At 38.0% G+C, this 20,335-nt stretch overlaps 3 protein-coding genes across 4 annotated transcripts; all 3 read right to left on the bottom strand.

Annotated features, from left to right (window-relative positions):
- Window positions 1-276: 276 nt before the first annotated feature.
- Window positions 277-2,852, bottom strand: LOC117387647 (carbonic anhydrase 4). The gene is made up of 9 exons (XM_033985187.2): window positions 2,826-2,852; window positions 2,605-2,699; window positions 2,494-2,520; window positions 2,235-2,405; window positions 1,770-1,918; window positions 1,596-1,691; window positions 1,428-1,503; window positions 975-1,138; window positions 277-897 (listed from the first exon to the last, which is right to left on the bottom strand). The coding sequence occupies exons 2-9, from the start codon at window positions 2,675-2,677 to the stop codon at window positions 727-729; spliced, it is 927 nt and encodes a 308-aa protein (XP_033841078.1). The 5' UTR covers window positions 2,678-2,699; window positions 2,826-2,852; the 3' UTR covers window positions 277-726.
- LOC117387646 (carbonic anhydrase 4-like) lies at window positions 2,835-11,136 on the bottom strand. 2 transcript variants are annotated; one of them, XM_055229653.1, is made up of 17 exons: window positions 11,103-11,136; window positions 10,851-10,896; window positions 10,746-10,775; window positions 10,467-10,643; window positions 10,229-10,380; window positions 10,064-10,153; window positions 9,919-9,985; window positions 9,130-9,290; window positions 8,244-8,349; window positions 8,123-8,155; window positions 7,855-8,031; window positions 7,617-7,771; window positions 7,454-7,543; window positions 7,332-7,379; window positions 6,861-6,936; window positions 6,617-6,780; window positions 2,835-4,207 (listed from the first exon to the last, which is right to left on the bottom strand). In XM_055229653.1, the coding sequence occupies exons 2-17, from the start codon at window positions 10,894-10,896 to the stop codon at window positions 4,049-4,051; spliced, it is 1,731 nt and encodes a 576-aa protein (XP_055085628.1). In that variant the 5' UTR covers window positions 11,103-11,136; the 3' UTR covers window positions 2,835-4,048. The 2 variants fall into 2 exon arrangements, with proteins under 2 accessions (XP_055085628.1, XP_055085629.1); XM_055229654.1 differs by lacking the exon at window positions 7,332-7,379 and having other exon boundaries at window positions 3,001-4,207; window positions 11,103-11,135.
- A 4,946-nt stretch (window positions 11,137-16,082) lies between these two features.
- Window positions 16,083-20,014, bottom strand: LOC129457194 (sarcoplasmic reticulum histidine-rich calcium-binding protein). The gene is made up of 8 exons (XM_055229819.1): window positions 20,006-20,014; window positions 18,737-19,297; window positions 18,409-18,514; window positions 16,793-16,881; window positions 16,639-16,710; window positions 16,516-16,570; window positions 16,402-16,438; window positions 16,083-16,325 (listed from the first exon to the last, which is right to left on the bottom strand). Exons 1-8 carry the CDS (start codon window positions 20,012-20,014, stop codon window positions 16,304-16,306), a joined length of 951 nt encoding a protein of 316 aa, XP_055085794.1. The 3' UTR covers window positions 16,083-16,303.
- Between the last annotated feature and the right edge of the window lie 321 nt (window positions 20,015-20,335).

Genomic DNA, 20,335 nt, shown 5'->3' with positions numbered 1-20,335 from the left:
GGGATTCACATTACTAAACAGATGGCGTCCTTGATAACATGCATGCATCTGAGAATCACCACCCATTGAGCAAATGTACACATTCAGATGCAAACAGACATGAGATACTGTAGAGTGTAGAGCTGTGCAGAAACAGCAGATAGCTCTAGTTACCTGAATCTACTTTATGATCTGACTGTTACAAAATTGTGATAAACATTTTCTTGGCATATTGCCGAAGACCGAGTTCAGTGCTATAATGTTATCTTTGTCTTAATGCACCATAAAAATTCAAAATTTTGTTTGATAGGATTATTTTATTTCATCAATCAAAAGTTCAAGTCAGGTTTGAACAAGGTTAAATGAATGGCATCCTTCATCATACCGAAATAACAAATTTAACAGATCCAGTATTTCCTGTAGCTGACATAGCAACACACTGTATGTTAGTAGTTACAATGCTTCTGCATTCAACCATTATTCAACTGTAGAAGCTGTGCCAGTGCCAAATAAAACAACTCAAAGAACATTCAGGCAACAATTATGAACATCAGCTGCACGTGTAAAGACATTCAAAGGGCTATCCACAGCCTTCATCACATAAGTTAATATGATCTTGATGATTGTAATCAAATGTGTTCCACACCCTCAGTACTGTACACTAGCAGCTTATATAATTTAGTGTGTGTGTGTGTGTGTGTGTGTGTGCGTGTGTGTAGACAGTTATATCTTTTCACATTTTGACTCTTATCTCATGCACAGTGCAACAATAAGGACAATGAGCCCATAAGAGAAGTTTATCTTTGAGCTGGAGCTCTGGGTTACAGACTGTGCTGGCTGGACATTTCTGTAGCAATTAGTTAATAACGGCGTTGAAGTGCTGTTGCCAATGTGCACAGTGTTGGCGAACTTGTCAATCTGAGGGGGGAGAAATGACTTATATTAGGCAAATGTTGAAATTATAAAAAACACACCAAGACCTGCAGTCAACTTACCAAATCCTTGCTGATTTTCACAGACTCCTTGAAGACAGTCCAGACTACTATCTCATAGCAGAGGGGGGTGGTGAGCGAGCCCAGGTAGCGGTAATATCTGCTGCGGTTAACTCCAGGCAGGAGGTCATCCAGAGAAATCCCCTCAGACATAGTGACAGACTGACCTATATATATATATATATATATATATATATATATATATATATATATATATATATATATATATATATATATATATATATATATATATATATATATATATATATATATATATATATATATATATATAATATATATATATATATATATATATATATATATATGTATATATATATATATGTATAGATAATGTATATGTATAGATAATATGAAAAGGCTTACATCGTTATATTTTATTTGACAGGTACAGAGGGATGTATTTGACTGACCCCATTTGGATTAAATATTTCTTACCTTCCAGCGTAATGTTGGACAGATATGAGGTCAGGGTCTTCCAAGCAGCTGGTTCTCCTGTTGTGTTTTCGTCCACCTAAAAATACATCAAGATATTAAATGTATATGTCGTTTTAAGGAATAGGACATATATTAATATTACGATATTTTTGTTTCGTTATTTATTACATCAATAAAGAACCCGAGGGCAGCAGCTCCTGTAGAATCTTCAGTTGCTAGACTTGTGTTTCCATTATACTGTGATTTAATGCTCACGATGTGAAACTAAAAGGTCACAGATCATATCATCAGTATTAGCCTGGCTTTATACTGTCTGTAGTTGAATTGTCTGCATTGGCTTACCTCCATAGGATAGCGCTTCCCATCCACGGTGTGCTCAGAGCCCGGGACAGAGCTGCCGTTGCCCCAGTGCAAGTGGAACTGCAGGGAGTCATAGGTCCCGGACAGCCCGCCCCCGGACAACGCCACACCGCTGCCAAAAGTCACTTTGACTGGAGGAAGAAAGGCATCCCGAAAGTAAGTAGCCCATCCTATCCGAAATATCTATAGTTTTAGCCATAGCTTTCTTTTTTTTCAGGGGGATAAAGAGGCATTACTGTTTTGTCTTTGTTTTGGGGTTTTTTCTGAACAAAAACATTTCTTTCCATTTGGCTCCACTCACATAAGGCATGTGCGCAAGGGGCTGCACCTCTTTCACAAAGGCTATAACATGTATAACATTTACTCATATAGACTGATGACATGAAACACAGGGACATTTTACTTTCATTAAAATAACTTATAGTATATTTAAATGTTTGAACATACTTGTTTCCCCGGTGTTCTCTATCTTGGTGAGGACAGACTTGCTGTCATAGTTAGTGAAATTGAAAGCTGTTAAATTTGTATCTAAAGTGGCGTCTTGAGAAACGATGTTAATTGGAGACTGTCGAGAACCATTGCAGAATTTTGGAATATTTGATGGCCACGTAGCATCGTCTATAAAATAAAATAACATACCATTTAATATGGAAGTTTAAAAAAATGTAATAAATAGAAGATAGTGTAAGGAATATAACCAACTTACTGCACGATGCGTTATGGTAACACCACACTGCACAAAAACATCAAAACAGCAACTATTTAATAACTTAGACAAAAGAAAAATAACACTTAGGCCTAATAACAGGCCACTTACCGAAATCGTCTGTTGCACCTTGGACCACGGGCGGTGTCAGGCACAAAATAAATCCCAAAGCCAGCCAGAACATTTTTAATTATTATTATTAATGTCTAAATGTTGAAAAAAAAAAAAAGTAATTATTTAACAAGTGATTTTTATATATTGTTACAGAAAATAGACTAAAACTGAGCAAAAGTATTTGTTAGAAAACAGAAGGCCTGAAGCATCAGTGATACCTGTGCTGCACCTGTCTCTCATGTGCTTCATGCATCTCATGGATTTGTCTTATAAAGGTACAGCCCATGTTGTGGGATGGGCCTACAATTAAATGATCACAAATAAACCTCAAAGAAAATCTCATAAGACAAACACATCTTCTTGACACACATAAAATAAATAACCAAATAAATTAATATAACATAAATAGATTTTATTAATAACAATAACATATTTTCTGACAGTCATTTGACATTTCATGCATTAGTCTATTCACGCACACTGTAGATGGCACTCCTCTCTGTCATTCAAACGTAAAAGGAGTAATGTGCCTTGTCCACAGGCACAACAGCACTGGTCAGAACTGGGATACTTAAAAGCACTAACATTTGGAGCCATATATAATGTTGAGTTCAAAAACTTCTGTGGATTTACAAAACCACATCCTTTCTAACTCAGCAGCATTAAAAAAATAAACAACCCTGTTTGTTAAATTAAGTCACAGGATGTATGCCAGAAGTGATTAGTAACAAAGTGACAGGTGCAATGCTAGAAAATATCTGGTATAATATGGTAAATATATAGTTGCGGTATTGAAAACCAACTTTTAACCTACATTTTAAGTATAAATAAATCCTTTTGTATTCACCTAAATTAATAGGAGATCAATTAAGTGGTTTCTTTATTCATCCATGTTCTTCCAATTATCCGGGGCAGAATCACAGGGGCAGCAATCTAAGCAGGGACTCTCAGACTCCCCTCGCCCCTTTCTATCGATTACATTTACTTTATGACTAAATTTACTATTTGCATGTCAATTAGAAGAACAGAAATGTGGCGTTGGTGGGATTAGACATTTAAGCATATTTTTCACAAAACATATTTCTAGAGCTACCATCATTCATTTACTCCACATTTGATGGTGATAAACTACAGCCACAGCTGTAGTTAAGTGAGTTAAGTGTCATGCCTTAAGACACAACAACAGCATTTGGTCCAGGACACCGACGTTCCTTTTGGTGGACAAGTGCTCTAACAATAGTAAATGCAAAGTGAAACAACCATGTAAGAAATACATTGAAAGTGCAACTAATAAATAAAAACAATTACCGCTATAACAGAAGCTGCATAGGATATGACGATTAAATCTGTTGAACCTCTCCTAAAACAATTAAGAAGCACAAATCTACTTATAACATATAACTCAGGCTATATGTTTGTCACTGCAGCGCAGCCCTGGACATTATTCTGACAGGACATGTGACGAGCTGAGCAGCAGGAGAACCAGAAAAGTGGGTAGATTTGAGGCAGCCGCTGCAGATGTGTAAATGGTCCGGCTGTGGAAATCCTGTACTGGTCGGTACACGTTATGATACTCCATTTTTGTCGGGAACATTTGCATCTGATGAGGTAAAAAAGAGCATGTATTTGAATTAGATAAACTATTCTTTTTTACTATAGCCACAGATTATATTATTATTTAAGTGACAGTGGGTGAGGGATGTGTAGTGTGACAAACCCAAAGAGAACAAGAGAACATAAAAAGGGAACTACTTATAAACATGATTTCTATTTAATTTCTTTTTTTTTTATTTTTATCCAATAGACACTTTTCACTGAGCCGCCTGGCACTTCCCACCCCATTCATGTGTATTGGAAATTAACCAAACCGTGCTAAAATAAACCAATAATTAAATATCAAGCAGCGGACAGCAACTTCCAGATAAATAGTCAAAGACAGCATGTCAAGACCTTTACTAACACTTCACCAGAGGAAGCTTCTGTGTTTAGACAAGTGGATATATGTGTCTTGAAGCTAATGCTAACTGAAATTTTAATTAATTAGTGATGTTAAAATAGTGCTACAATCTGAATGATTTAGCACAGAAAAACAATCAGTTTGGTGGATGTATTTTTATAAAGTTGTTTTCTGTTTTATTTTGAGATTTAGATTAGAATAGCATTAGCTTTGAGGCACAAACACCTATTTTTATGAACACATAAGAGCATCGTTGTACAGGTCTTAACATACCGCCTGTGATCGTCTGTCCAGAACTTGCTGTCCACTGTCTGATATTTAAATATAGATTTAGTTTAGCAAGAGTCTGTTAAGTGTGTTAGTGAATGAACAGTGCAGGAAGAGTGGCTCCCAAATTATTGAGAGAATGAGAATTAGCTGGATGAGGCTCTGTGAGAGGGGTCAATCATGGATCTATTAGGGACCAACAGGCTCCGTCCACACTAGCTCACTGTGTCTCAAGGCTAACAGTCACTTTTATTAAAATCAGGAAATATAAAAATAAAATAAACAATGTATAAAATTTTCTACTTAATTAAAATAAAGTTTACCCAATTACTTTTATATACAGAATACTTAAGTTTGTGGCGCTGTTTTAACATTTATTATGTCTGAAAATGAGGCAGTAGGTAGTATTTAACATGTTGTCAGTGACATCCACCGACCGCTCTCTGTCCACTGTCTCATCTTAAAATATGTATTATTTTTAGCGTGACTTCACAAAAACCTCATCCAGAGACAATTAGACAGGAAGTAGACAGTGAGGTTGCTGGACATTGTTATGCACAGAGCTAATTGTCAATACATCAAAATAACAAAACAACGATAGAAATGCGACCTTATCTTAAAGGCTGAGAGTCATGAGTGTAGCAACTGATGACTGTGGACATACTTAACATAGGTCACATTCTTCTTAACATAGGTTACATTCTAGAAGATCAAGTTTGAGATTATGAGTTACCACAAACGCTTTTTTTTTTTTTTTTTTTTTTTTTAAGCCAAAACTTAAAGCATCCATGTATTTGAACAAAATTTGTCTCACCCCTGGGCAAATATATTCAATAAGTGATTATTGAGGTAAGCTCATCATGTAACTGTTGTTTTATTGTGTAAATATCAGGAAGAATCAGTTAGCATGACAGTTGTTATTAGTTTTACCGTAACAGCAAAACTCTGCTCTGGTCTTGGTGCTTATAAACTCATTGCAGTGAGTAATTAGGATGCTCAGACTCTACGCCATTTTGTAGTGGTGTCCCCAACTTGTGCAAGATCCTTCACCCACCTTTCCACTTTATGAACATGGTTTGTGATTGAGATTATCATTGAAACTCTACACACTATGGCATTATTATAGTCATGTAATTACCTTTGAATATTCTACGTAAGAATGCATTTGTATATAGTTACATTTACTCAGACGCACTTACTTGTAACTTTTTTTTTTTAATTGTACTTTTCAGAGTACTCTTCTAGCAGCATACTACTCCTACTTGAGTAATATTTTTAATGAAGTAACAGTACTCTTATTTGAGTAAAGGTTTTGATTACTTTTCCTACTGTAAGTCTAGAAGTTTAAACTGTTATATGAAATGGTTTGAACCTTTGTGTTTCTTTCACCAAACCTTCAGATATGATTTAGTTTGTCTCATTTTTGTCCATCGTCCGAAATGAGTAGATTATGTCCTTCAAATGACATGAACTTCAAATTATAAATCAGATGTTATGTCCCAACAGTTTCTCTTGTCTTGGAGTTTTCCCAATATTTTTTTCTTTTACTTAAATCATTTCTAGGACTACTACTTTGTACTTCTACTTGAGTAATACTGAAGTAAAGCTGCTCTTAGTTGAGTACAATTTTTGGCTACTCTACCAACCTCAGTATTTGCATACTTTCCTTTCTCTGTCTCAGTAAATAGGCTTAGGTGGGTTAAACTGCAGTGGAGTTTTTACTGCACCCAATAACACAGTACAGTAACAGCACAATAATAGTAATATGGCAGGACGTGTACGTACCAGACTTTTCTCCACCTTGATGGGATATTTGAACACTGTCCACACTACAGCTTCATTACAGCTCGGAGTGGTCAGCGAGCCGTTATATCGATAGTACATCCCGCGGTCCACATCACCAAGCAGGTCGTCAATGGAGACCTCGGCGGAGAACTTAGCCATGGTGCCTAAAAATATTGTGTACTGCGTAAGAGATGTCGACTTTTGTAACCTTTTAAGTAGAATACTGGTAAATAATAAATGCTACCTGTTTTTTGGATGTCACTTAAGTAGCCTGTGAGAAGTTTCCAGGCCTCAGTATTCGATGATTGGCTGGTCTCCTCCTTTAAAAGAAACAGATATTTAGTATTATAACACATGTCCTTATTCAACATGCTGTACGCTGTGAAATATTCATGCAAAATGGCTTAAACTGAAAAGATCAACTGACTTCCTGTTCAAAATTGCAGTATAGCGAGACCCTGCTTCTTCATCTAACAGTAGTGAACAGTGAATTTTCATGTACATGTTTTTATTTATTGTTGAAAAATGGCCAAGTAACAATTCGTCACCCTAAATATGACCCAGAGTCTGGATTTTGCAAGTACAGAGAGGTAGGTGGAGATAAGGGGTAGGTGAAACTATCCTTGTATCTATCCAACTGTCCATTTAACATAATTTAACATGTCAGTATTTGCTCGTTGTAACATTTTACAGTTTTACCCTACGAATTACTTACACGACTTGGCATTTCTTCTCCACCACTGTTTTTTGTATCACCAGGACTCTATAAAACAGCCGTATAAATACAAGAATACATCTGAAACTGTAGGAGTATGTGATGAGGTCAAGTCAAGTTACCTCCATGAAAAATCCCAGCACTGCCAGACCATTGCCAGTCATCACTGCCTCGTCCAGTGTTAGATCCTTCCTCTTTGTCACTATATGCATCTGAACAGAATGATAATTATGCTCATGACTTGTTATAACATAAACAGACAGTGTAATAACAGGGTGCCAGTACCTCCATGGGGAATCTTTTTGAATTGTAAAGGTGCTCTGAGCCAAGGGAGTCTGCAGCGTCGCTGGCCCAGTGAAAGTGGAACTGCAGCACAGAGTAAACATGGCCAAGACCTCCCCCCCACACCTCTACCATGTCCTCTTTGAGCATGTATTTCACTGCAGAACAACGTACTTGTTCAGTTATTTTAATAGGCATGCTGCTGTCTGTTTTGTAATGAACAAAATAATCATTAACAAACCTGTATGACCGGTGTTAATGGCATAATTAATGGCATTTTTGTGGTCAAAATTTTGGAAATGGAACTCATCAAGCAGCGTGTTTACCACTGCATCTTTTGAGCTGATGTCAAGAGGAGATTGTCTCGTCCCACTACAGGAAGAGCCAGGCAATGTGTACCAGTGTTCTGGATCATACTCTGAAAAAAGTTTGAGTTATGATAAAAAAAAAAAATTAAACAAAAATGCATAATCCTTTTATTGTTTATTCACAAAACTATATATTCATACCACATTCGAGTTTGTCGTAGCACCATTCATAAGCTAAAAAAGAATTACATAAAAACATAGATTTATATATATATATATCTATTTACTGACACCTGAATGAAGTGCATGTGTTGTTACTCACCAGGGGGGAGCTGTACAGCGGGAGAAGCATACACCCAACGACCATTGAGGTCTTGTGTCGGCCGGTAGACATTAGTTATATCTGTTTTTGTGGGAAAAAGCTGAAGCTAAAGAAGATACATTGTGTTGAATTATGTCACTGAAATACCAATACTAAAAACATAGCCTTTTTATTTAACTGAAGTTCTTTGCTTATTTTATTAAGCCAGAAAAGCTAAGGTTGTAATACTTTATACCATCAATGTCTCAGCGAACGCGAGATGTTTGGTATTTTATCTACAGTCACTGTCTTTGACAAAAAGTTTCTGTAACTTCTCTCATTGTTTGCTATCACGATCACAGTCCTTCCCCTGATGATTATCTGAGTACACAAGCCGTAATAATTCATCATAACTCACAATACACAATACAGTTTTCACTGAAGCCTTCTTTTCTTTAGTTTTTAGCTTTAGTTTGATCTCACTTAGCTCACAGCTTGAAAAACACTGTTAGAGTTATAGATTATATGTCATTGTTATACAGTTGTTTTGAATAGGCATCGCTTTTAGTCAGTGCACCTGTTGTGACATGTTTCAGTGCACCTGACATGTTTCAGACAGGAGGCCTCATGGAGGTGCCATTCATCTTAGACGGCTGTCATCAGATAAATAACTCATGATATCTGATTTTAGTCACATGGAGCATTTTTCCAAAGAGCAGAACCAACAAAAGACATTCACCTGCTCATTTGACTTTAGAACCTGACAAAGTGGTTCAGTCCTCTATCCATGAGTGTGTCATGAGGAAATGTACAGGGGGAAAATGCTACAGAGATCCATGTTATTTCTTATAGTTGAACAGTTTCTTTTGTTTGAGTCCAGCATATGTGTAACACAGCTGCAACTTACTAGCTCAGGATGGACCTGTATGGCCTCCTCAAAGACAGTCCAAAGCACTGCTTCATTACACATGGGAGTGGTCAGCGAGCCCATGTAGCGGTAGAATTTAGTGAGGTTCACTGTTCCAATCAAGTCATTGATAGAAATGGCCTCTGTCAGATTGACAAGGTCTGTAGAAACAAGCAATACATTTATTTTTTAATAAATCATCACTACCACCTGTAGTTTTTATTTTAGAGGGAGTGGGTGTCCATTATGTCTATTTACAATTTTAAAAATGAATTACAAAGGCAATTGATAAGATATATTAATTAGATTTGTTCTATTGTGCTCAGTCTGCATTTTTGTATGTCAGGCATCTTGTTGATTAAAGAAGCCTCCTTCTGAATAAACCACTAAGAAATGGATACTCCTCAAGAGATGCACAATGTTTATCATGGTTTATTGAGACAAAACTGGATACACAGACTCAATGAAACTACAGAACCAAGTATGGAAGAGACCCACCATCACGTCCATCAATTTGTGCATGGCCCAAAAAATGTATATAGGTAGGGACAGTGTTAGATAGAAAGAGAAGTGGGCCACCAAGAACATCTGAGGAAAACACTGATCTTGTAAGAGAGGTGGTAAAAAGCCACTGAAGCCACTGAGTACAATAGAACAAGTGAAGATATCTTATCAATTGCCTTTGTAATACATTTTATTAATTGTAAAGAGACTTTTTGGACACCTTGTATAACCTTCTTCCTCTTAAAAAATGCCCATGATGTTAAATAAGTGTATAATACATGCGACCTTTTGAGTTGGTGAGGAGAGATGTGAGGTTCATCCATGGCTCTGACTTGCTCATATTTTTATTTGCCTATAAAAAGAAAATTATTATTTTTGTACAATTTGAATGAAATTTTCTTGTAGAACTTCTGTTTTGTAAGGTAGATACTTCAATGAGGAATCCCAGGACAGCTATCCCTTGGGAGTCTGCCAGTGCCTCCTCTGTTGTGTAACCCTTTTTCAAACTCACAACATGCATCTACAAAAAAAAACCCAAACACATTACTATGATGATGCTGAATGCTTTTACCATGTTGCTGTATTCTACACCCACCTCCATCTGAGATCTTTTGCCATTAATGAGGTGCTCTGAGCCTGGGTGGTACTCAGTGTCACCCCAGTGAAAATGAAACTGAATGGCTGTATAGGTCCCATTGAGTCCACCACCGTGAAACTCCACCATATTTTTCTTCAAATTGATTTTAACTATGACACACACAGGATATACAGTAGGTCAGTGCATTCAGCATAATATTTAAAGTAGAACGGCATAACATGGTATTGTAGCCTACCTGTGTCGCCTGTATTGACCATGCTCTCAAAGACTTCTCGAGATGTAAAGTTGACAAAGGTGAAGTTTCCCAAATGTTCATCCTTTTTAACATTACTGGTGACAATATTTACTGGAGACTGTCTTTTGCCTCCACAGAAGGAACCCTCAATGTTAGCCCAGTGACTTGGGGTGTATTCTTAAAAAAAAAAAAAAAAAAAAAAAATAACATATATACTTGTTTCATAATAATATTTCTAGGAGGTTCAACATGAAATAAAAAAGTCAAAAGTCAACTCACCACAGCCAGTATAGCACCACTGAGCGCCATCTGCCACAAACATTACTTTATTAGCAAAGTGAGTCAAACTTTTCACTCAAGTCATTAAAAGTGTGATACACTTACGAGTAAGACCCCAACTGAGGCACAGCACAGTCAATAGAATGTACATCTAAATAGAAGAAAAACACACAACTTGTACAAAGGTGCATTTACTACATTAATAATAAATAAAATCTGCCATTTCAATCAAAGTATGCTGAAAATAAAATATAAACATCAACCAATTCGTGCCTGTGTATTTATACTGGGTAAGATAAAGTGATTGAATTTTGAATCAAATTGCAAACAGCGGTTAAAGAATAGTATTTTTCTTACCCTTTTTTGGGATTCTCAAGTGCCAAAGGTTCCAAAGGCGATGTGAGTTAACAGGCTTATATAGATTTGGAGAGGTACGTGATGGGAGGATGGTTCACTGCATACACAACATTATGTATATGTGGGACAGTACATGATCGTTGTGTCTATTCAACACCTTGTGAACAAAATACATCCCTCTTAGTGCCAGGGTTAGGATCTGATTAAAACAATGCCCCCCTAATGCCTTAAAGAGCCCATATTTCTATCTATATTTTTCCATATGTTTATAGTTCTCTGTTTTCTGTTCTACTCTGTAACAGAAAACACTCTGTTCCACCTTGTGATGTCATCATGTGGTAATAGAAGTGCTCCACTGTGTTTTTAACATCCACGCACCTTCACTAGAATCATTTGGATGATTTCAGCCCTGGAATCGCCCATCTGTACAGAACTAAAGGTAAAAGGAAAACTACCACTTTGTAACATCACAAGGTGGAACAGAGTATTTTGAGCTTTGGAAATATAGAGACTAATAAACCAGGATTACTCAAACATGTGTGAATGAAACAAATCACAACTCCAGGTATATTTTTGAGGAAGTAGCAGCATTATAACAGGCTAAAAACTCACAATAGTCAATTTTATATAATATAAGGCCTTTAAGTTTTTTACTAAGCCTGAATCATTCTTTATAAACTATTTGTTCATTATGAATTAAGCCTTTGCTAATGCTTTATTAAGCCTAATTAAGGGGCAGTTATTATAAAGTAGTACCCAAATGTTCCAGTAAACCTTATGTAAAAACCCTCAATGGTTACATTTGCTAGTAAGTTAATAGTATATCTTATTAGTTACTTAGCTTGAATCATTCTTGATGAATTACTAATAAATGATTTGTTCATTATGAATTAAGTTTGTCTTCATGCTTTATTAAAGGTAGTTATTATAAACTATAACCTATTGTAAACTTTGAACTGTAGAGGCCTCGTTCATTTTACAACAACAAACCAAACCTGTCTAACAAAGAGCTCTGTCTATTGTCATTTTCCAAATGCCCAGTTCACTCAAGACCCTTTGAAACGTAATAGACCTGCATTGTACTCTGTTTAATTGTTTGGGTGACTGAAAGTTTGGTGTAACTTCAGTGACATCCGAGACCCACACATTATATAGGATAAAGTAAACAACATCCTCTACATTTGAATGGGTCTCAAATGTCAGTATGCCCTATAAGGTGGTTTCAGTCAAATGGCATGGAGATAGAAAACATTTTTGTCAGTGTTGCGGGCATGTCATTTTTAACACTGTTTTTTTGTATAGCACTTGCACTTTAATTATTTGTGTTCACTGTAAATAACAGTATCTGGTCATTTACCACTAGCATTACTATTCATTGTTTTATTGTTGTAAATATTTATTTGGTTGCCCGGAAAACACGTGACCAGTTCCAAGGTACAGCACAGCAAATTTAAGTCGGCCTACTGAATCGTAGTAGGTATGTGGAGAAGCAGCCACCAGACTTGTGTCTGTGCTGCTGTTGGGACGTTGATGGGTGTTATTGCTGTAAGTGTTGCCATTATGGGCATTGTTCTTCCTGGGTTTCTTCTTCTTCTTCTTCTTTTTTTTCCCCCTCTGGGATCGCAATTTTCACCCCCTGAACGTTGACGAAAAGTCTCACATGGGGGTATCAAATCGACCGGCTTGGCAAAAAATTCAAGAAAATATGCATCACGAAAATGACCCATGCACACTGGCTCGACAGCGCCACCTAGAAAATTCAAAATTTTAAAATGAATTGGGAGCCGACACGAATTTTTCGCCCTAGCTTGACGAAATTCACACCAGTGATAGAGCTCATGGAGACAAGCAAAAAAGCCAATCATAGTGCAGCCCTAGGACGGACAGGTTGTCGGCCATATTGAATCGAAAATTCGCCAAATTTTTCGCTGCGTGTTTTCAAAACGCTACTAGTCTCAGGTTTTTGGTCCAAATGAGCTCAGATTTCACATGCCACATCCAGACACATGGGTTTTCAGAAGTTATCCACGTTTTCTCCAAATTCCACACGGTTCGCCCGTACGCCGCCACCGAAATACGCCTTCGTTTCCTGTTTTTTCGATGTCCTCTCACGACCACAGGCGTTGCCCTACAGAGCTCACATTCACATCACATATGCGAGATTGGGGCATGAATGGAATGCAATATTAATTTTAATCAAAATGAACACTATAGCGCCCCCTACCATAGGGGTGAAACGCAAACATTATCGGATTCCTACGAAATTCGGGGAATAAATTGGGGGCATGACGTGGACCAAAAAATAATATTACGGGCATAGGTCATTTTTCACACTTGGCCACCAGGGGCGCAAAGACTCCAAATAAAATCATTTAAAAATGTCTGACACGCACATGCATTGGTCTACACAGCTCAAATTCACATCACACGTGTGATGTGAGGGTATTAATAAAATGGATTATTAATTGTAATAAAAATGAACACTATAGCGCCCCCTATCATAGGGGTGAAACGCCAACATTATCGGATTCCTACGAAATTCGGGGAATAAATCAGTGGCATCAGAAGAAACAAAAAATTACTTTATGGCCATGAGTCATTTTCCACGGTTGGCCACCAGGGGCGCAAATACTACAAAAAAAATCATTAAAAAATTTCTTACACGCATATACATGGTTGTAGACAGCTGAAATTCTCATCACACATGTGATATCAGGGTATTAATAGAATGCACTATTAATTGTTATCTAAATGAACACTATAGCGCCCCCTACAGTATTGGTAAAATACACAACTTTGTCCGATTGGCATGAAACTTGGGGAGATAATTGAGGGCATTAAAAGGGGCAAAAAAGTCAATTACACCATCCCTGTATTATGTACGTGATTGCCGGTGCAAAGCCACAGACCCCTCTCATATAGAGTCAGAGCCACACAGCTCAGGGCCACACTGCATATTAACATTGTTCTTCGTTTTTCCGCCAAAACAATCGCATTTTTCACCCCCTGAACATTCACGAAAAGTCTCACATGGGGGTATAGAATCGACCGGCTCGGCGAAAAATTTCATAAAATTGGTGTCGGGGAAATGTCCCATGCCCCCTGACTCGACGGCGCCACCTAAAATTTCACCCCTATGGAAGAGGAGCCTGGTTTATTTTGGAAAACACACACAAAAATCAGAACAGTGATAGAGAATGGGGGGACAAGCATAAATATGAATTGAAGCACTGCTCTATGACAGACAGGAAGTCAGCCATTTTGGATCAAAAATTCGCTACTTCATTCGCAGCGTATTTTCAAAACGCTACTAGTCTCAGGTTTTTGGTCCAAATGAGCTCAGATTTCACATGCCACATCCAGACACATAGGTTTTCATAAATTATCCACATTTTCTCCGAATTCCACACAGTTCGCCCGTACGCCGCCGCCGAAAAACGCCTTTGTTTCCTGTTTTTTCGATGTCCTCTCACGACCACAGGCATTGCCCTACAGAGCTCACATTCACATCACATATGCGAGATTGGGGCCTGAATGGAATGCAATATTAATTTTAATCAAAATGAACACTATAGCGCCCCCTACCATAGGGGTGAATCGCCAACATTATCGGATTCCTTCGAAATTCGGAATAAGAAGAAACAAAAAATTACATTATGGCCATGAGTCATTTTCCACGGTTGGCCACCAGGGGTGCAAATACTACAAAAAAAATCATTTAAAAATTTCTTACACGCACATACATTGTTCTAGACAGCTGAAATTCTCATCACAAATGTGATATCAGGGTATTAATAGAATGCACTATTAATTGTTATCTAAATGAACACTATAGCACCCCCTACAGTATTGGTAAAATACTCAACTTTGTCCGATTGGCATGCAACTTGGGGAGATAATTTTGCCCCTTTTTTTAAAAGGGGCAAAAAAGTCAACTACACCATACCTGTATCATGTACGTGGTTGCCAGTTCAACGCCTTGCACAGCCATTGTAATGTGTTGGTCACACATATTTATATAGAAACTGTGTGAAGGGGGGCGGATTGCGGCCGTGGGGTGGCCGGGCGGGAAAAATGGTGCGTGGGGGCAGTGGCCGGCCCCGGGCGGTCGCGCGGGGGGCGAGGGCCATCATCGCCGCTTGCGGCTTTAATTGTTTTTATACTCCGTGAACTTAAATCCACAAATAATCCACACTGTATCTACACTACAATGGTTTTATATTGTTGTTTTCACCAGGGCTCTTCTGTTATGACTTCACTGCACCCCCAATAAATGATGAAAAGGGATCTTTTCTCTGTGATCATTTTAAAAAGTGCAAAATCAGCTTCTTTTCGAGGTAAAGTTTGTAGTAAATATGGGCCCTTGTGTGACTTCATTAGTGCTGTTTATGTATTAGTATACAATACATCTTCTGACTGATGTGACTGTACAGGTCTGTGCCCTTTAGTGTGATGCTGAGAAAGGCTGCTCATTACAGACCTGTATCTGCACACAGTTTCCAAAACAGGATGTGCTCTGAAGCTACGTACAGAACATTGTTTACATGCACCTTATAATTACTGAGCAATGCACTAAGACAAGTTAGGCAACTAGATTACCCCACACCTAGGTGTGTAGGGTTATGCTTATCATATAGTTTACTTGGTGGAACTATATGTAAGAAAAAGCAAAGTTTAGACCTGGAAAGTTACAATAAATTTGTGCCAAAGTCAAAATTTCAAAAAAGATTATCCAAATTTACTCCGTGTTAAGAAAGAATATATATCTAAACATGTAAGAAAAAGCAAAGTTTATTAAGAAAAAAATAACCCCAAAATCCCAAAGGGTCTTTCTTATATGAGATCAGAGTAAAGCCAAAGTACACCACATACATTATACACAAAGAGAAATATTTAAACACCATACAGCCTTAGTTGATGTAATGCGTGTTAAACTTAATCATTTTTGACAAGGCCTAAAGAGGCGGAGGTATCTGGTGACGTGGTGTTTGGGGTGTAAACATCCAGTAGGGCCAAGCAGAAAATATGCACAAAGTTACGTAAAACAGAAACAAACAAGAAATAATGTTTTTTTCAGAAAATACTGTACAAAAACAAAAACATCCTAATCAAATTCAATTTAAAGATTCCTATAATGCTGTTTTGCTTTCTCCAGAGATGAAGACTGCAAGTGGATCAATCCTTCTTTGACTCCATATTGTTCAAAAATAAGAAGCGACCGTCCTGCAAATGTAAAAATATATGACTTCCAATAATGCCCTTTCATTAAAAAAAAAAAGAATCAAGATAAAGTTCTTACTGAAACAGGGAGCCTGACATCTCATCTACAAAGCCACCTAAAAGAAAACAAAAGTTAAAAGGTCAAGTTGCCTAAAATTGTGATTATTGTTTATGTTTATTTTATAGGCATTACCTGGAGAGCAGATTGTATCACAAAACAAGGGACAGATGTAGCAGGATGTGCATTCCTATAAAACAGATCAGCAGTTATTACAGCGCTGAAATTGTTGATAAGAGTATTTTTGATGGCAATTACTTGACACTGCTGACAAGGCTCTGACTCATCCCCATCTTCACAGGGGCAATGGCCACAGTTAGCTGCGCAGTACTAACAACACAAAATACAAATAAATAGATCAGGGTAAATAGATCACTGTAAAAAAGAGGAGCACATAAGAGTTTTTACTTACTTCACAAATAGTACAAACATTACATATTGAGCCTGATTGGAAGTCCAGTCCCTCTGCTGCGGCGTCCACGTCTTTAACCTCAAAATCATCTAAATAACAAAAAAACACAATAATACCACCTTAAATAAGCTTGTATAAGACTGTGTTGTGACTGAATGCTCAAAGTTACAAAGAGAACCTGAATTGTTATGACTAAACCAGATTAAGTTACCATCTGTAACAGTTTAAATCTTTATCTTAGCATCTGACTGCAATGAGATTAGTCAGATGATTTCTTTGTTAACGTGTCAGCCCGTCATGTTCAAAACTTCTGAGGCAGTATTCAGTTACAACAGCAAGTATCATGCACAAATACTTTTTACTCAGTTACATAGGTTTACTCAGGTACACAGTTACCGTAAATTTCAGACTATAGAGCACACCTCAATATAAGCCGCACCAGCTAAATTTGAAAAGAAAATCAATTTTGTACATATATAAGCCGCTCCTGAATATAAGCCGCAGGTTTTCATATTGTAACATGAGATATTTACACAGAAAGACGGTGCACCGACACCTGCCTGAAAATTGGCACCAACACGACATCAACACGGGATGAACACACCTGCAGGTTTAGATAATAAAGCTGCACCAACATGGAAAATCTGCTTTTATTTCCTCTGAAAACTTTTGTCGTCTTTTTACATTGACCAAGTCGGATTCATTGATGCCGAGCTCACGTGCAGTGGCTCTATTTCAGGGGTCGGCAACCCGCGGCTCCGGAGCCGCATGCGCCTCTTTCAGCCTTATACTGAACAGGGTCGTTATCCAGTAAAATTTTATAAATAAGCTGCACTGCTGTATAGGCTGCAGGGTTCAAAGCGTGGGAAAAAGTCGCGGCTTATAGTCTGAAATTTATGGCACTTAATGGTATAAAATATTCAAGTCATTACTTTTTACTTGATTAATATTATTTTTAAGGTAACTGTACTCTTAGCCTAGAGGAGTATATTTGGGGCCAGTCTGTTAATAGCTAGGTATAAATGGCATGACATAACATCTTTTGGTGAGTGATACAAACTCTTTTTTTTTGTATCGTGTGTATTGTGTTTAATTACTGTGTATGTTGATATGCAGTGTATTTCATTTTTTTCTTCTTCATTTTTGTACCACTTTAAGCTATTTATGAGGGTAAGGGTCTTAAATATATATAATTTTAAAAAAGAAAAAAAAGACTGAAACCTTATTGAATCTTAAACCAGGCTGTTGTGCTTGTACATTGTTTGAATGTTTCTTGTTTGAGTATTTTGGCAGCATACCCACTGATAACTCTAGTCTATTTTAGGACAGTTATGCCTGGCACTAAACTAACCTACATAAGAGACAAAAGCTTCCTCATGGAACAGAAACAATAATATTAATAAAGATTTAAATAAAAAGTCAAACTTGCTGAAATAAACCAGATATTGTACAAAGTCTAACCTACTAGAGTGGTAATTCTGTCAGTTGTTTTACCGTTTCTGTCAACATAATAGGTTTGCGGAAGAAAACTAAACAAATGTTAAATAAAAAGTAAATAATAATGATAAAATAAATGATAAAATTTCAACAACATGTAAACAACCTAACAATGATACCTTCAGTTTCTGCTTCAGCCTCCTCCTCTTCCTCTGTGGCATCATCTTCCTCTTCTTCAGCTTCATCTGCAGTTTCAACCACTTCATCCTCTTCTTCCTCTTCCTCCTCATCTGCATCTTCTGTTTTGTCCTCATCATCATCAGCAGCATCCTCCTCTGCTTCCTCCTCCTCTTCCTCCTCTTCTGTCTCATTTTCCTCTTCTGTCTCATTTTCCTCTTCTGTCTCATCTTCCTCTTCCTCCTCATCTGCATCTTCTGTTTTGTCCTCATCATCATCAGCAGCTTCCTCCTCTGCTTCCTCCTCCTCCTCTTCTTCTTCATCCTCCACTTCTTCCTCCTCTTCTGCTTCTTCCTCTACCATTTCTTCTTCACTTTCATGTTCAGCGTCCTCTTCATCTCCCTCTTCCTCCTCATCTCCCTCTTCCTCCTCATCCTCATCATCCTCAGCTGTATCCTCCTGTTCTGCAGTTACTTCTTCCTCTCTTCCTTCATCAGCATCTTCATCCTCCATCTCTTCATCATCCTTTGCATCATCTTGTTCCTCCCCCTCGTCTGCCTCTCCTCTTCCTCTGAACTTCTCCTCTTGTGACTGTTCTTCCTCTTCAGTTTCTGCTTCCTCCTGTGTTTCAGCGCCCTCCTCTTCTTCCTCAACCTCCTCTTCCTCCTCTACGCCTTCTTTCTGTACAGCTTGCTCAGTATTATCATCCTCTGCTTCTTCACCCACCTCCTCTACCTCTTCACCAGCCTCTCCTTCTGTATCAGTTTCTTGCACTTCTCCCTCTTCATCTCCATCTCCAACGTCATCTTCCTCAGTCACTTCGTCAAACTCTGCCACAACATCCTCTTTGCTTTCAACATCTTCCACTTCTTGTGCGCTCACTGTGAGGGCCTGAAATGGGCACAGGAGCGCAAACAAAAAACAGACAAGCCGAAAGTTCATACTTGCTATATTAAAAGTCCAACCACTTCACCAGGTCATATATTATTAGTTATCTTTCTCTATAAAAGAAATCAACGTCCTCTGAAAGAAGACCGCCTGCACGCCTGAGCGGTGGAAACAAACTGAAGTGTGCTGTGTAGTTGTGCATTTGTATGTGAGTGAGTGACAGAGGCACATGGCCAGAACAGAGAGGCACACATGCCGTTGACCCAGTGTATTACAGGAGGGAGCGTGGAGACATGGCAGGGGGGAGGGAAGGGGGAGAGGGGAGCGTACATAGGGGTCAAAGAACATGTGGAAATGAGAGAAGAGCAGCTCACTTTCACACACTATACTTCATCAAACTACATTGAAATGGTTTAAAGTGTTGTGCTGTGTAATGGCAACAGCAACTGCCCAGTGACCCCAAAGACTGTACATTGTCATTCAGTCCATGTCATAAACACCTGAAATCATGATTTGGTCTTTGTTCATTAACTTTAAAAAAAATCTTTTCATTAATCAAGGTCACATATCATAGATGTAAGATGGAAACGGAGAAGGCAGCACATGGCTGACATGTGGGCATACAGACATGCCAAAGACATATTTAACACTGTGTACTTTTGGCTTTGCATTATCCAACTGAATCATGGGCACTTAAGGAGTGCAGTGTACCCTGTACATGGCTAAAGGCTTTCATAATTTAAAGTTTACAAAATCAAGGACCATGCATAATGCTGTATGTACAATCCTGATGCATAGACAACGTTCAGAAAGCAGAAAGCGATGACACTTCCGCACAGTGCGGGCCATTAAAGCAGCAGACAGGTGGCACATGAGCTATTTACAGTAAAGTCTCTTTGAATGCTGTACTCTGTGACCTTCAGTAGTGTTACTCTAAAGTACTATGCACATGCCACTGCTCCAGACATCGCCAAGTTCAGTCCAGGGGTATTCTTTCTTCCAAGCACATTGTTTAACAAAGGCACATGTGTGTTATGAAAT

Source organism: Periophthalmus magnuspinnatus, chromosome 19 (assembly GCF_009829125.3).
Source record: "Periophthalmus magnuspinnatus isolate fPerMag1 chromosome 19, fPerMag1.2.pri, whole genome shotgun sequence".
Classification (NCBI taxonomy): domain Eukaryota; kingdom Metazoa; phylum Chordata; class Actinopteri; order Gobiiformes; family Gobiidae; genus Periophthalmus; species Periophthalmus magnuspinnatus.
This window is presented reverse-complemented; position numbering and strand designations above follow the sequence as displayed.

Excerpts from the sequence above, each read along its gene's own strand:
- LOC117387647 (XM_033985187.2), bottom strand. The coding sequence starts at position 2,677 with ATGTTCTGGCTGGCTTTGGGATTTATTTTGTGCCTGACACCGCCCGTG. Across the intron at positions 1,692-1,769 it reads GGAAGCGCTATCCTATGGAG|TTTCACATCGTGAGCATTAA; the intron begins GTAAGCCAATGC and ends GTGACCTTTTAG. Across the intron at positions 898-974 it reads TGAAAATCAGCAAGGATTTG|ATTGACAAGTTCGCCAACAC; the intron begins GTAAGTTGACTG and ends CTCCCCCCTCAG.
- LOC117387646 (XM_055229653.1), bottom strand. The coding sequence starts at position 10,896 with ATGTACATTCTATTGACTGTGCTGTGCCTCAGTTGGGGTCTTACTC. Across the intron at positions 8,156-8,243 it reads CGCTGTACAGCTCCCCCCTG|CTTATGAATGGTGCTACGAC; the intron begins GTGAGTAACAAC and ends ATTCTTTTTTAG. Across the intron at positions 4,208-6,616 it reads TCAAGGTGGAGAAAAGTCTG|ATGCAAATGTTCCCGACAAA; the intron begins GTACGTACACGT and ends TTACCTCATCAG.
- LOC129457194 (XM_055229819.1), bottom strand. Across the intron at positions 16,882-18,408 it reads GGCTGAAGCAGAAACTGAAG|ATGATTTTGAGGTTAAAGAC; the intron begins GTATCATTGTTA and ends TTTGTTATTTAG. Across the intron at positions 16,571-16,638 it reads AGCCTTGTCAGCAGTGTCAA|GAATGCACATCCTGCTACAT; the intron begins GTAATTGCCATC and ends TCTGTTTTATAG.